This window comes from Larus michahellis, chromosome 8 (genome assembly GCF_964199755.1).
Source record: "Larus michahellis chromosome 8, bLarMic1.1, whole genome shotgun sequence".
In the NCBI taxonomy this organism is placed as follows: domain Eukaryota; kingdom Metazoa; phylum Chordata; class Aves; order Charadriiformes; family Laridae; genus Larus; species Larus michahellis.
The window spans coordinates 7636208-7651071 of record NC_133903.1 but is presented as its reverse complement, the minus strand read 5'-3'; the positions used below and the strand labels follow the sequence as shown (position 1 = coordinate 7651071).

At 57.5% G+C, this 14864-nt stretch overlaps 1 protein-coding gene across 1 annotated transcript in view; it reads right to left on the bottom strand.

Annotated features, from left to right (window-relative positions):
* Positions 1-11602, bottom strand: part of GRID2IP (Grid2 interacting protein) — a 40952-nt gene extending 29350 nt beyond the window's left edge. Inside the window, exons 1-3 of the mRNA XM_074598150.1 lie at positions 11262-11602; positions 11010-11162; positions 8032-8186 (exon numbers count right to left, since the gene is read on the bottom strand). Coding sequence (XP_074454251.1) covers positions 8032-8186; positions 11010-11162; positions 11262-11573 — 620 coding nt within the window. The 5' untranslated portion in view covers positions 11574-11602. The remainder of the gene's footprint in view (positions 1-8031; positions 8187-11009; positions 11163-11261) is intronic.
* Positions 11603-14864: the final 3262 nt, after the last annotated feature.

Here is a 14864-nt window from a genome sequence, read left to right as displayed (position 1 = left end):
TCCCCAGTCCCGATACACTAACCCTTCTCTGCAGCAGTGTCAGCACACGCTCTTCAGGAGAGCTCAGTCTGCTCTCACACAAAAAATGCAAATTCAGGGCATTTTCCAGGCTGGGAGAGGCCCCAGAGGTTGCAACCTGCTTCGCCTTCACTCCCTCTCTGAAGCGGCCTGGCCAGGACAGCAGCCATCGTGGGAAACCGCCCATCAGGTGCCCGTCTGCCAGCGTGCCCGTCCCCAGCTGCTCGGCTCGGCTCTGGGACTCACTTCAGCAGAAGATGTTTAGCACATCTCGGTCTTTGTCACATTTCACAAGGGTGCGTGCCCTGCCATGAGTGCTGAGCTCACCGGGATGGTCCTACCCTGAGCTGGATGCCAAGACGCGCCAATGCAGGATGTGTCCCCTCCAGCGGGGCAGCAGTGGTGGCTCCAGCCCCAGCAGGAGCAGGTGAAAGCAGCCCCAAGTTTGCTCAGAGCTCGTGCTCAGCCGGGGCTGGGAGCAAGGGGTCCCCGGTCCCCTCTCCATCACAGCCCCTGCACCACGCAGCACCCCCAAACCCCCGTCCTCACCGCCCATCCCTTTAGTGGACTGTAGTCACGCAGACAAAGCAAACCCAGATGTGCTCTTCTTGCCTCTCCCCAGCCCCCCACCCCCAATTTTTCATCTGAGCTTTGCTCGACTCCCCCCAACAGCTGGCGCCGGAGCTGCGGTGGGCGCACGTTGGTGGCAGGGCTGCACCAGTGCCGGGAGGCAAGGTCCCCGCAGCTCAGAGAGGCAGAAGAGACATTGCGGGGACCTTCCCAGCACATCCAATGGCACGCACGCCACGCGGAGGAGCGGAGCAGAGACACGTACCGAAAATGCCGAGAGAAACTCCGGTCCTTTCCCATTTGTCGGGGTGCGGTGGGAACAAAAGGGAGACGCTTCAGATCCTCATGCAGCTGAGTCTCAGCCTCGGCTCACGCCCACGACGCGGCCGGATCCAACAACCAAACTGCGCACCAGCCGGTGCCCCCCTGCCACTTGGCACCCCCGCAGTGCGCAGGGACCACGGCCAGATGGGCCGGCTCGCCGGCAAACTCTACCTGGGCTGAGTCCCTGCCTCCCTTCGCCCTCACCTCCCCGCCGCACTCTCAGTCCCGGGCGGAGGTTTACCATCTACCGAGTGCCTCCTTTTTTATCAATTGGGCTTTAGCTCTGCTCTCCCTGCTCCGGCTCTGCCCCGGCTCGCAGCGACGAAGCCTCTCGCTTTCCCTAAAAACTGCAGTCGCTGTAATTTCCAGCTGGAACAATCTCGTAACAGAAAAGGAGGGCACGGCTCGGCGCCGAACTCCGGGGGGATGCCTCCCTGGTGCTAATTAGTTGACTTCTAAAGTGCTTCTGTTTAAATTACATGCCGCTGTAATGGGTGAGAAACCTTAAAGGCAAACAGCATCGGTGGCGGGCGCGCAGGTGGAGCCACCCGGGCTGGACCAGGATCGGGACCAGGACCAGAGACATGGGCCCAAACCTCCCCCCATGCCGCAGAGCATCATTTACCCCCAGGGTAACACAGCAGCGCTTTGCATGAGGGATAGAAGATAAAAAAACCCCATCTTTAATTTAAATAACGCCATCTTTAAGCACAGCACTCGCGTTTGATGAAGAGGATGTGAAGCTTTCCAGAGTTGCCAACATCAGATACAATCTCCAAGCAGCAAAGGAAGGAAAAATGAAAAACGTATGGTTTGGCCCCAAAACAACTAGCAAACATCTGACCTTGAGTCTGACGGTTGTGCAGAAAAACACGTCCCAGTGTGGATAAAACCACTGATCAACACTTGGATTATGTCTGAACTGTGCTGTGCAAACAGCTACCAGTCCGGAAAAGCACTTCTGCCCCAACCGTGTGCCGCAATGCTAAAATTCACACGCTTTTGGGAGAGAAAACTCTTGCCCCCAGCCCGGCAGCACCGACAGCCATGGGGCGACACAGTGGCTCCGAAGCCCCGTGCTTGAGCAGGAATCGCTCCAGCCCGGCGGCAAGCACGGACCTGTGATTTTCACGGGGGCTGTTATCCTGTTATCCCCGGCAATGGGAGGCTCCGTAATCGCTCATCTGGCTGCAGATGTTTTGCAGATGTGACCGTTGTTATCATTAAATAGGAATGAAGGCGTTTTTCCACCCGAGAGTGCAGACACGGTGGGATGCAGTGGCCAGGCACGGGGGCTAGGAGCCCCTCGCAGCCCTTCCCAGGCCACCCCATTTGTCCCTGGGGATAGCCCAAAGACCCCAGCCCTGCACAGCAGCTCCTGGGGAGGGTTACCCTCTCATGACGCATTCCTGCACCAGCTCCAGTAACGATGGATGCGTTATCTGCTGGTAAGATCCTCCCCGGAGCAGTGCTGCAGCCCGTGCGCGGCTGGGGGTCACCTTCCACATCAGCAGCTGAGCGCTGGGGCCTCGGGGTGCTCCCACCTCTCCTGAACCCAACGTCAGCTGCCGGGGACACGGAGACCTTCAAAGAAACCCCCAGAAAGCCTTTCTCCGAAGACTCATCCTGCCCGGCATCACCCAGTGGGTATCGGGGATGGCAGCAAGGTGCAAACGGCTGCTCGTTGCAGCCCTGGTGACACAGACAGACCCTTAGACCCCCTGTGACACCCACGGGACCCTGCCTGCTGCAACGCCGGGGAGACACGGGGCCACCAGCAGCTCCTGTTCACCCTGTGCCCCACACCAGCACCCCACACCAACCCTGGGGCACGGGGACTTGTGTCAGCCCCTGCTTTTCAGAGTCACAGAGAGAAGGCACCTCACCCAAGGCGCTCCCCCCAACCTGCTTTCCGCTGGGAACACCAGGACAAAAGCAGCTTTCCGTGTTTTCTTTAAGAAACTGGAAAACACTCAGACCAAGTAGCCACTTCCCAAAATAAGTTACTGGTCAGTGGTGGTGTGCCAGTGGGCCAGGCCAATATAATCTGCATTACAGCTGTAGTTCCATTTGTCAGAAGAAATTAATCTCCTAACAGGAGATCTTACACCGAGGCATTTTGGCCATGACCTACTTGAACCCAGCCCATAATAAAGGAACTCCGCTCCCCATTGTTTTCACCGCTGGCACTTTTTTTTTTTCCTGCTGCCCTAATTCCCTTTTTTTGGGCAGTTGACCATATGTCGGGCTATCAGATTAAGGATTTTTTTAAAACGGAAGCAAACAAGAGCTGCTTTTTCCTCCATTATCATCCTGCCATGCGGGTGGTTTCACAGCAGGTCTGCCCGCAGGACGGGCAGGAGGACGGTGTCTGCCTGCGCTTTAAAGTGCCGCATCAGGCAGCAGCGGGAGCAACGTGGGTTCGGGGGGGGGGTCGCCGGTGCTGTGATCTGCATCGGCATCCGAGAGAGCCGGAAACCTCCCTGCAACCTTGGAGGAGTGGGTATTTGGGGATGGGGGCGGGGGGAGGGTGGACAAGCAGGGAACCACACAATCCATAATATATAAATCCTGATGTCAAAAATGAAATTTCTTATCCAGGGACAGTCACAGATGGCTGGAGTATTTTAATACGGGCACACACCAAGCAATTTTATTGCCACGAAAAACAAGCTGAGACAAATAGATTGTGTTTGGAGCACTATTAAAATGAGATCAGTGGAATTTCTCCCGCAATAAGGGAACCCCCTGATGGGCAGCGATTTTATCTTTGTCAGGGATCAAAAGTGACTGCAATCAGAGCGGCGCTCGCCTCGGCCCAGCCACTGCGGGCCGGCAGCTTCGGCGGCTTGCTTTGGTTTTCTCCCAGGAGCAGGGGCTGGTCGGGAAGCAAACGGACCGTAACCAAAGCGGCGAAGTAACAAACTACCCCCTAACTATTCTCCCTGCGGCAGGCTGAAGCACAACATGACTTAAGAGGGGATCCACGACAACGTACAGCAGTCTAAACAGCCCAAGAGTTATCATTTAGTAAATTAATGTGGCCAGGGTGAGAGGCTGGATGTGCTCCGGAGCACACCCGCACCCTGCTATTTAAATCCAGGTTAATGGGACAATGTCCACGTAAGCATCAACACCGGTGTTTTCTGCACCAGCTTTTGTAACGCCGCAGGTCAGCGGGGAGGAGGGGACCTGCGTTTCCATCGCTCCCCAAATTCTACTGCAAACAGATGTTTCTCAGCGGCCGGGAGCTGGTGTGACGCTGGCACGGGCACCCCACAGCGCCGGGGGAACGCGCGGTGCAAAGGGAGACGGCAGCCGGTACGCCGTGGTGTGCAAGTGCCAAACCCCTGCGCAACGCAGGTGAGGATCCCCCCTGTAACGCACAGCTCGGGGGGTGACTTTGGCCCCCTGAGTCCGAGGAAAAGCCGGTAGCCGCTGTGACGGGGTTGCAGAGCACTTGGGTGCGGAGCCGGCACCGTTCCTCTGCTGGAATTGCAGCTCTGCCCTGGTTTGAAAATGGCTCAGAAATAAGAGCAGTGCCGAGAGGCGCACGCCCCTGGGACCCCGACCTGCCCAAAATAACCCGCTCCCCTCCCCAGGCCGGCACGAGGCGTGTACGGCCCCTGCACTCACGCTCGGCACAGCCGTGGGGAGCAGGGGAGTTAAACCCCCCGGCTCCCCCCGGGACCAGACCCCAGCTTTGGCGTTTGCAGGTGATGGAGTGACACAAAATAAGAGATTTCCCTCTCCCCGGCAGAGCTGCCGTGCCCGCGGAGTCCCTCACAAGAGCAGCTCCGATGCGATACAGATCCTAAGAGTTAATTAACTTTTAGCACATCTCATTTTTGTGGTGCCAGGGGTTGCTAGATTCAAGAATTAAGCTGCTTTAAACCCATTCCCCTCCCAGCCCAGGAAAGGTCCGTTCGTTACTCACCCGAGACAGCTCATCTTTCCCCCTCGCTGCCGTATTTCATCATTCTTGAGCAGAACTACAATTGTGCACTTTACTACGCGCACTAGCCATATGGGCAGGGGATGGGAGCGGGGAGGAACCGGCGCAGCACGTGCGTTATCCCGGCTATCCACAACCAAACGGATGAAGAAAATGTCAGCAAATTAAAATCTGCAGGAGCTTAATTCTGGGCAAATGGGATGAAATCCATTTGAGCTAAAAAGAAAAAAAAAGAAAAAAACAAAACAAAACAAAACAAACCACCAACATGGGAAAAAGCCCAGCCTGAGGACAGACAGGAGGAGGAGAGGTGTCTGCAGCCCCGGCTCTATCCATGTGCTGAGCCGGGGGGGCTTGGGTTACACTTCACCGCAGCACCTTGCAGGGAGTGCATTAAAGCCTGGGGGAAGCCCGGGGGGGACAGGCAGGGAAGGGAGGACAGCCGGCTGCAGCAACGGCCCAAAAATAAATACAGCTGGTGCAGAGGGAAGATCCAATCAGGCCAGCGTGAGGGTCAGCAGCAGACAGGGATATACCGGCCGCCTGGCTCTGCACGGCAGGGACCATGTGGTCACCCACAGCGGGCCACCTCCACACACCCCATGGCAGGGCTCGGCCAGCCTGCTGGGACCCGGGGCTGCCGGCAAGGTGAGCGTCGGGGACCCTCATCTGCCTCACCCCAACACGGCCCTCAGCATCCCTCCCCTCAAGGTGTGCAGGCGTGCGGGACTGACCCCCAAATCTCGGGTGGAAACAGCCCCCGGGGACGGGGGAGCCGGGCACAGCCTCGCAGGGATGCCTGGGCGTGCTGATGGGGACCCGCGTGGTCCCAAGAACATCCTCGCAGGGATGCCCGGGTGGGCTGATGGGGACCCGCATGGTCCCAAGTCCATCCTCGCACGGCTCCACGTCCCTGCAGGGGTGGTCCTGCAGGACGAGCCCCAGGAGGCTCGTGGGGGCAGCTCAGATGGGCTCCACTCCGCCGAATTGCACCGACACACACCGCTGCCCGGGGGCGGCCGCCCCATGCCCCGAGGACGGTGAGGCAGCCACACCAGCACCCCATCCCCAGAGCCGGTGCTGGAGCTGGGAGCCCTCCTCGCAGGAATCCCCCGCACAGCTCTTCCCCAGCCCCCAGGTGCCAGTCGGGGTGCAGACCCCAGACCCCTCCTCAGCCAGCGACGGACCCAACCAGCTGGAGCCACCCACATGGATTCACAGCACACCTCCCAGTGAGTTATTAAATGCATTACAAGCTCTTGCTCGGCAGCAAACCCATCGGATGGGAGACCCCGGGATAAGCACCTCGTATCACACATGGCAGCACACACAGAAGCTGCCCCCACCTCCCCAGCACCCCCACAGCTGGGAAACCTGGTCTCCAAAGCACCTTTTTTTTAAATTTATTATTATTTTCTTGACTTCATTTCATTAAGATTAGACGGTAAATCTTTTCCCTAAGCTAAATATTTCATTTCCACTAAACCGAGATTAGCTGCCTGATTTATGGTGCCTTTTACCCCAGCCCCAGAGTTAACCTTTCACACGGGAGGCACAGGGTGGCCGCGGGTTTGGCTCCATTACTGGGGGGCCGTAACACGGCGCTGCCCCATGGCATCGCAGGGATGGGCATGGGGTGAGCTCCGCACCACATGGAGGGAACGGTGGCACCAGGTCCGGACACGCTGTCCTCCACTGGCATGGGGACACCCCAGGGGGAACCTGCTGTGCCCCCTGCAGAGGGGCTTGGGTCTGGAGGAAAATTGAGACACTTATTCAAATCCCCTCTGGGGGGAAAATACACCGTATAATTCCCCAGGGATGAAGACAAAAGGGGTCTCCGAGGCATTTGAGGCATTTCCATGGATCTTTTTGGGGAAAAGATTTTTCCTGGATTGTGGGTGGTGGGTTGTTTTGATTGGGACTAGTTTGGGGTGATGGCTCAGGCAGGGCTCGGTGCCATCCGTCCCTGCCCCCAGGCCCAACCTTTTGCTTGTTTTGTCCCCCCAGGACATTCAGGGGGGACAGGACCACTGCCATGGGGGCAGGACAGCCTGGACGTGGGCACCTGGACAAGGTGGCTGCCAGGGAGGCGACAGTCCCTTCCGCAGCCTGGCTCTGTAGGGGTCTGTGCCCATCCCCACTCAGATATGGGGGGGCCATGGGCAGCCCATGTGAAGCCATGGCTGAGAAGGGGGACACTGCGTTGCAAGGGCCGCCGACCCGCTCTCCCCATCCTCCCCGCCGCCGGATCGTAGCAGCGCAGTGGAGACCCCGGCACGGGGATGTTGTTATGGTAACTGTAATATCTCGCAATTCCACTGATTAAAGCAGGAATTGGAAAGCCGGGCCCGGAGCGGGGCCAGATGGAGACCTGATTCCCTAATGGCCATCGTCTCAGCCTGGCCGTAATCCCCACCACGTGTCCCTGCACCGGCACTGCCACCGTCCCGCAGTGCCAGCCCGCACTGCCAGAAGAGCAGCAGACCGGCTGCACACCCACGGCACGGCCGCTCCGCTGGGGGCTCAAGAGGTGCCGGGGACCCCGAGCCCAATTGGAGCATTGCCAGAGCATCCCAGCATCCGTGACCACAGCCCCGGCATTTCGGGATACTGTGGGCAGTGCTGGCCTGGAGGCAGCCCCTGGACCAGACAGAGACCCCCCCACAGCCGCCCCTGCTGCCGACCACTCGCCCACCCCCAGCTCTCGCCTTGCAGAGCTTGGTTTATTTTCTGGGCAAGCTCTTAGAGAATCGCCAGCTATTCTGCAGCTAATCCCCTCTCCCTTTGACACGACGGCCAGAAACGGGAGCCATGTCCCGTGCTGCAGGCAGGGGCAGTGGCTCCATGGGGCTGGTGACCACCACTCCCTGCAGGGACGGGGACGGCCGGATGTTGGTGCAGTGCCGGCCACCGGGCAGCCACAGGTCCCCCCGTCCCATCCCGGGCAGGACAGCCACAAAGGGATGCGGGGCTGACACGCCACCAAGCTCCACTCATCTGCCCCTTGGAAAGGGGGTCTGGCTGTGCCGGCATCTTCCCTGCGGGAACACCCTGACCCATGCCTGCACTGCTCAGCCCTGCACGCTCGTCACCGCTGGGCAGATGGATGCCCGTGGTTTAATGCCCAGCACGGCGGCGTGGAGGTCGGTGGCACCCCATACCTGATGTTGTCAATCAGATGCTGGTGGGACTCCTGGGTGAGGACCATGCAGAGGGCGTAGGCCAAGTACTCCACCTTCCGCTCTGCCGCGTACTGCTTCAGGACGGTGAAGACCTTCTCCTTGACCTCTGGCTGGTCACCGAGGATGTCATCCACCTGCAGCATGGGAGACAGGAGAGAAGAGGGAAGGGGCATGGAGCATGGAGCTGTTAACCATATGTACCGAGGCACTGATGGTGCAGAAAATGTGTCTGTCTCATTGCAGCACCTGGTCAGCCAAGGAGGAGGGAATCCACACGGGGAGGAAAGCAAAACCTCGGTCATCAGCCCATCGCACAGCACTGCTGGGGCCCCACACATGTCCCTGGTATCGCTGGTCTGCGTGTTATAAACATTGCACTGGAAACAGCAAACCCGAAACTCCGCTGGGTCACAAGTGTCCCTGCAGGAGAGGCTCTGGCACAGCTGGGTGGGGGGCTGGTGCATCGGTCTGGAGTCTACCTGGCAGAGGACACAGCAATGGGCTTTTGGAGGTATTTAGGCCTCCAATCACACCTGATCCTGCTGGGCAGCACTGTCCTGACATTAATTCCAGGAGGCTGCAGGGAAGCGGGGAGAGGGAGCACAAAAATGAGCACCAGCCCTGGAAATGGCATCAGCAGCTCCCATCAGCTGTCCTGTCCTCTCCGCCTGTGAAGCCATGACAGGCAGAGTAATTAGCTAATTACCATCCAGACAATTACCCTGCATGGCACCCTCCTTATTAGCCTCTTCCCAGGCCAGGGGGCTGTTGTTTGCCCTGGGGTTGTGCTGGGCAGTGGGTGCTGCTGGTGCTTTGCCTCCAGCCTGGCTGGGTGCAGCAAATATATGTGGGATGCAGAAAACTCCTTGTGACCACCCTGCAGGCCTTGGGTTTTCCTGCAAGGTGATGGTTTTGTGCTGGCAGGAGGTTTAACTGCTTCCCTCCAGCTCTGCGGGCTCAGGGGGAAGCAGCAGTGAGGGGATCGCCTGGCCTTTCCCTGGTCCATGAGGGGTGCGTGCAGGGCTGTGTCCGTACATCCCTGTGGCAGCACCTGAGGGAGCGGGTGGGCATCGCCCGGCCAAGCCTCTGGGGAAGTGGAAAGGGAAGAGCTGTTCTGTCCAGCTGCTCGTCCCACTTGGCAGCTCTCCAGGGAGGGCTGTTGCCGGCGCTGTCACCCCCAGCACAGCCTTCCAGGTGCTGCAGGGTTTGCGCAGCCGCCATGCGAGCGCTGCGGGGGCTCCCGGCAGCAGCAACGCTTCAAGGTTACCGAATCTGGGGCAGCCAAGGCAGCTGCATCCCCCGGGGCAGGCTCGCATGCTTTTCAGTCCCAAGGTCCAGCAGAGGAATGACAAAGAGCGTGGTGTTCCTGGTGGGCTGAATCCCAGGATGCCGCTGTTAAAATTTTTGCCTGCGCTGAGAGTGAACAGCTTGGTGGGTGGGAATGGGGGGGTGCTGCCACCCCTTACGTCGGTGAGGTCCCCAGCGTGTCCCTGTGTGTGCAGGGGACAAGAGGAGATGTTGACCTGGAACCGAGACCCTGAGCACCTTCATCGATTTCGGTGATGGCCGCAGGCTGCCAGGATGCTCGGCTTGCACAGCTCGGCTCCAGCCCTGGCCCCGCTGCCACTAATGCCGCCACCGGTCTGTCTGCCAGGCAAGCACGATTCTAACAGAGATTTCGGCTCTGCCAAACGAATGAGGGTGGGAAAAACCCTCCGTACCTCAGGCTTGTGAGTGCCCTGCAGGCAGTGCACACACAAAACGCGAGCCACCATCACCCTCCGACCTCCCAGCCTTGCGGTGGGTGGGCAGGAGTGCCTGGGTGCTTGCAGCACTGGCACCAGCAGCGCCTACCAGAGCTGAGCTCCTAGGTAAACGAGGGGGTAAAGCACCCTGCTGGGTTTTATTATTTTCTGCATCATGTAAAAAAATGAAGCCACTTAAAACATCTGCGCCGTTAACTCCCTCTGGAGAGGTGTTTGCCAGCTGAGCTGCGCTCCATCGCCCAGGAGCCAGCAGCACGCCTGCCCTGCAAACCTGCTTCTGCCCAGGGCTGCCGTGGGTGGCTTTGCTGGGCAGGGAAGGGAGGTGGCAGAGGTGCTGGTGCTCACCCATCGCGACCAGCTTCCTCACTTCAAAAGTGCTCTCCTGTGACCACCCGGGAAACGTTTACATGGTTTAATGTGACTTCACGAGATGGAGGCAGCGTGGAACAACCTCTCATCCTCTTGTTAATCTCCTGTAATCAGCAGGTATCTGTTTCACACGCGATGCTCGGCCTTATGAATCCAAACCTCAGCGCTTATTTGTGAATCTTTAATGTAGAAGCTGACTGAGGGGATTCGGCCAATACCCACGAATCTCTTTATGAAGGTCTTGTTCCTTTATTAGCTCGGGATCAAAAAAAACCACAAGCCTGGTTATTTTCATAACAGTATTTTAAAAGGCTACTTTGAAATGGAAATTAGAAAAATTAAAAAAACAACCAGGATCAAATTTATAATTAGCATGAGGCGATGTATTTGGTAAACTACCCACTAGGCAGCCTTCAGGAGCACAATGAAGATGTAATCACGTCGACTTTTTCCCTTTGTGGCAAAATAGGAGCTAAAATGTCTGTGGGATGACATGCTCAAACTTTGAAGGGACGCCCAGATGCGCAGGAGGGAGGCATCTGCCCCAGTGGGCTTCCACACACTCTTGTAGTGCAAAGGAATAAGTACTTGGGGTCATCCCCCAGAGGATCTCCAAGCTCTTTGCAGCACCCATCTATTCTCCCAGTAATTCAGACCCTTCTCGCAGGCACTGAAGCCCATAATCTGCACCCCAGTCTTCTGACCAAGCCAGGAGCATCCCCCCATCCGAGAGCACCGCAAAGGTTGAATGCCGCATTCTCCAGACCACTTGGGGCAGGGGATGCCTGGAGCCCCGTATGCTTGCCCCAGGCTCGATCTTACCTTTTTGCTGAATTCCTGCGCTTTCTGCTTCCTCTCCTGGTGCACGGTGTCGGCGCTGGGGACGGGGTCCCGTGTGCCGGCCCCACGCTGCGGCCGCAGCAGCCCCAGCCGCAGGGACCGCCCGTGGCAGGACCCCACCAGGGTGGCGGCCGCCTCCTGCAGCATCACCGCCATCCCGTTGACTTCCAGCACGTAATCCCCCGGCTCGACCCCGCAGGCAGCAGCAGGTGAGTCCGGGCTGACGTTGGCCACTCGTGGGGGGCTGCCGCTCGCCAGCTCGAAGCCGAAGCATCCCCGGGGACCGGGAGGGATGTCGACGTGGTGTAGGCGGGAGACCACCCCGATGCTGGGGGGCACGTTGCTGCAGCGCCTGGCCAGCCCCAGCAGCGCCTCGCAGTCCAGGGAGGAGACGGGCTGCCCCTCGATCTCCAGCACCTCGTCGCCCGGCCGCAGCCCTGCCACCGCTGCGCTGCTGCCCTCCTGCACCCAGAGGATGTAGCACGGACCGGTTCCGCTTATCTTGAACCCAAAGGACTCGGGCCAGCCCTGGTTGGTTGCCGGCATGGCTGCAACTGGACAAGAAGGGGGGGAAAAAAAGGAGTTGTGGTGCTTTTTCCATCCCTAACGCTAGCTCCTGTAGATGCCACGTGGATCCTGTTGGGTGTGGAGGCTCTAGTCTGTGCTGCACTCCCCCACCATGGGAAGAGATGCCCCAGGAGTGACACTTTTCCTCTATATTTACCTAAAAAATAACTTTTATTCTTCTATCGTCAGGCTGCTAGCAGTGCCAGCGCCATTAGCAGTGAGGAAGTTGCTTTGGCTGGAAAGGCTGGGGCTACACTTGCCACCCGGACCTTGTGTCCCCCGTCGGTGGCACCTACCTAACCCCCACCGGGAGGCACGTTTAGGCACCTGCTTGGATTTATTTGTCTAGCAAAATTATTATTTAATTTCCCTGGCATGTCACATTAATGAACAGATAATCCAGTGACTTAAGACAGCCTTATTTTAAGCAGCTCTTCTCAATGCAACTGCAAAATTACTGCAAATTCGTTAGAATTTGCCAGATGCTCTCAGCTCTCCTGTGAGTATTTCTTTGTGCCCTCCCTGTCCGGTGTATAGTATTAACCTGATCGCAGCATCCTGAAATAGAAAGATGAGAATTTTCAAAAGGACTTGTTTGTGGTTCATTTGAAGGGTTAGGACCGGCTCCACGGATGCCCAAGGAGAAATCGGGCACATCAGCCCTAAACATCTGCAGAAGTCATCTTTGCCCAAGGTAACTCAGAGCAGCTGATCTCTGCAGCTCACTTGGATGCCCTTTCCACGCTGCTGATGTGTAAGTGCCTGCATTGTCCGCTGACACTTGCTAAATTTATTCGCATGTAGATTTTCTCTTCATTTGATGTCAGCTGTCTGTGAAGATGCTCTTTACTCCCATGTTTATTCCATCTGTGCTACTTAACACACATCAAGCATTTACAAAAATGAAACACAGACTATTTCACCCGGGGAAATGATCTTACAGAGACTACAAGGACTCGGGATGGCTCAAAAAACATCGTCACAAACACACCTTGAGTTTTGTGCTCTTCAGATCAAAAAGCCCCAAGCCCAGGTGCAGAGCCCAGCAGCAGCCTAAAGCTGGCTCCTGGTTTGCGTTCCCCCATCTGGCTGCTCCCCTCCTGCCTGGGCAGCCCAGTGGGTCCCAGTTCACTCCAGTCCGTGCTCCTGCCAGCACAGCAAAGGCATCCCTTCACGCCTTACCGCTGTCGGGGTGGCTTGGCTCTGATCTGAATGACCGAAAGCCATTTCTTCTGCTCCTTTGAGACCCGGGAAATCTTGGTCAAAATTCAGTAGCACTGAAAACATTGTTTAATACCCTATTATAGGCCAGGGAGATGAAAGGAACCCTTCTCATGTCCATTTCCAGCACAGATAATACGGACCAGCTTGCTCCGAGAGCAGGATCGTGAGGATGGGCAGGGAACACAGCATTACCGCAGGAATCTGTATTAATAACCTGAGCCTGCTCGGCTGTTGCAAACAGCTACTCAAGGCTGTATTACAGAGGGCACCAGAAGTGCCACCTTCATAAGGAAATATTAAAAAGGACCAAGCAATATGCTGTCACTAACACTGTAACCGTAATAATCTTGCCCTCCATTGTACAGCAGTGCTGATTAAAATACTACATAAAAATTATTGTTATTATTTAAAGAGGAAACAAAGCCGTTGCCCGTTTTAATGGGTACGGATGTCAAGGACCGGAGGGGAGCCGCTGAGGGTGAAGCACAGGGACAAGTCTGGCAACAGCAGGATGAAATCCATTGGTGAGCAAACACCAGGACACCCCAGGGGCTGCGGAGCACAGGCTTTGAAGGCTCCAGCGAGAGCCCAGTAAGCACTGGGATGGCCCCAGTGCTACTGCTCCAGGCTGAGCTCCATGGCAAAGCCAGGCAGAGCAGCGACCATCGCCTTGCTGCGAGGAGCTGCATCACCCCCTGCCACCTCTACACCCTATGGCTCAAGCACTTACAGAAGTCTGCAGCCATCCACGCCAGCCTGGCGGGCTCTCACCGGGGACAGGTTTGTCCTGCTACGGGGTCGAAGCTTTCCTGGTTCTCCTCCATCGCCCCTGGAAGCGCGTCCCACCTACCCGCCGGGCTCCTGGGGGCATCTCCCCTGCTCCCACGTCCTCGCTGCAGCCCCCGGGATGCTGGGGACACAGACCTTGCCTGTAATGCCGGTCCAGGGGTGGGCGAAACGGCTGCTGTGCTGTGGTGCTGGGGCAGAGCCGGGGCAGCGCCTCGGGAGGGGATGGCTGCCCCTTCCCGGGCTTCTTATTTGAGCCCAGTGCCCTTCCAGCTGCTCTGAGTCCACGCCAGGCACGCAGAAAGGTCCTTCGTGCTTTTTCCTTTCCTAATTAACTTTATTTCCATCGCAAAGAGAAACACAGACAGACTAATTGCCGTGCTGGTCCTGGCTGAGACTAGTGCTGACCTGAGCCCACAGATCTGGGGGGAATTAGGAGCTGGAACAAGGTAAAACAGATTAACGCCCATGGAGGGAAATCCCTCATCCCCACAGGCAAATGCAAAGAGATGGCGCTTTGCAAAGCAGCAGAGACACAGCACGCCGTCACTGCTCCCAAACGGCAGCTGGGTGTGCTGAGACCTCGCGATTTGGGTGGGAAACCAGAGATTTTGAGAGCACGTGTCCGCCAAACATTGCACGGTTTGCTGCAGAGATTTGGGAGGCTGGACCAACTTCTGCAGGGCTGTCCCGGAGAGCTGCCCCCAGCCAGGCTGCTCCGTGCGGGGGACCGGGGTCCGCACAGCGGGGAGCGGCTGAGAGCGTCCTGCAGCAGAGCCCCCCGCGCTGGCACTGACTGTTCATTAAGCTGCTATTTCTGATTTTCTCCTCTGCTTTCTCAGCACTTAGAGATCCCAGGGCTTAGCACGCTAAGAGGTTTTAGGGTATTACACGTCCTGCTGAGGCACCAACAGGAGGGGACGTCTGCTTCCCCTCATGGACCACGCAGCAATCTGGTCTTCCCCTCGCATCAGCGCGGGTTGGGCTGGATGGGAAACAACCTCCCCTGGAAACCTGGGAGATTTGACATGGGGTGGAGTAAAAGCCTTACGAAGGAGCACGGCAGGAACCTGCTCTGCCCAACCTTCACCGCACAACATGGTGAAAGGTCTTCCTTTTGCTCGTGCCCTACATGTCACTGCTGCCAGGGACTCGAGACCCTCTCCTCCTCCTGTCCTCTCCAGCTCTGGTGTCGGTGATGCTCTGCGGGTGTCGGTGATGCTCTGCTGGAGACGGGACATGGCTCCTTTCTCATAGGTT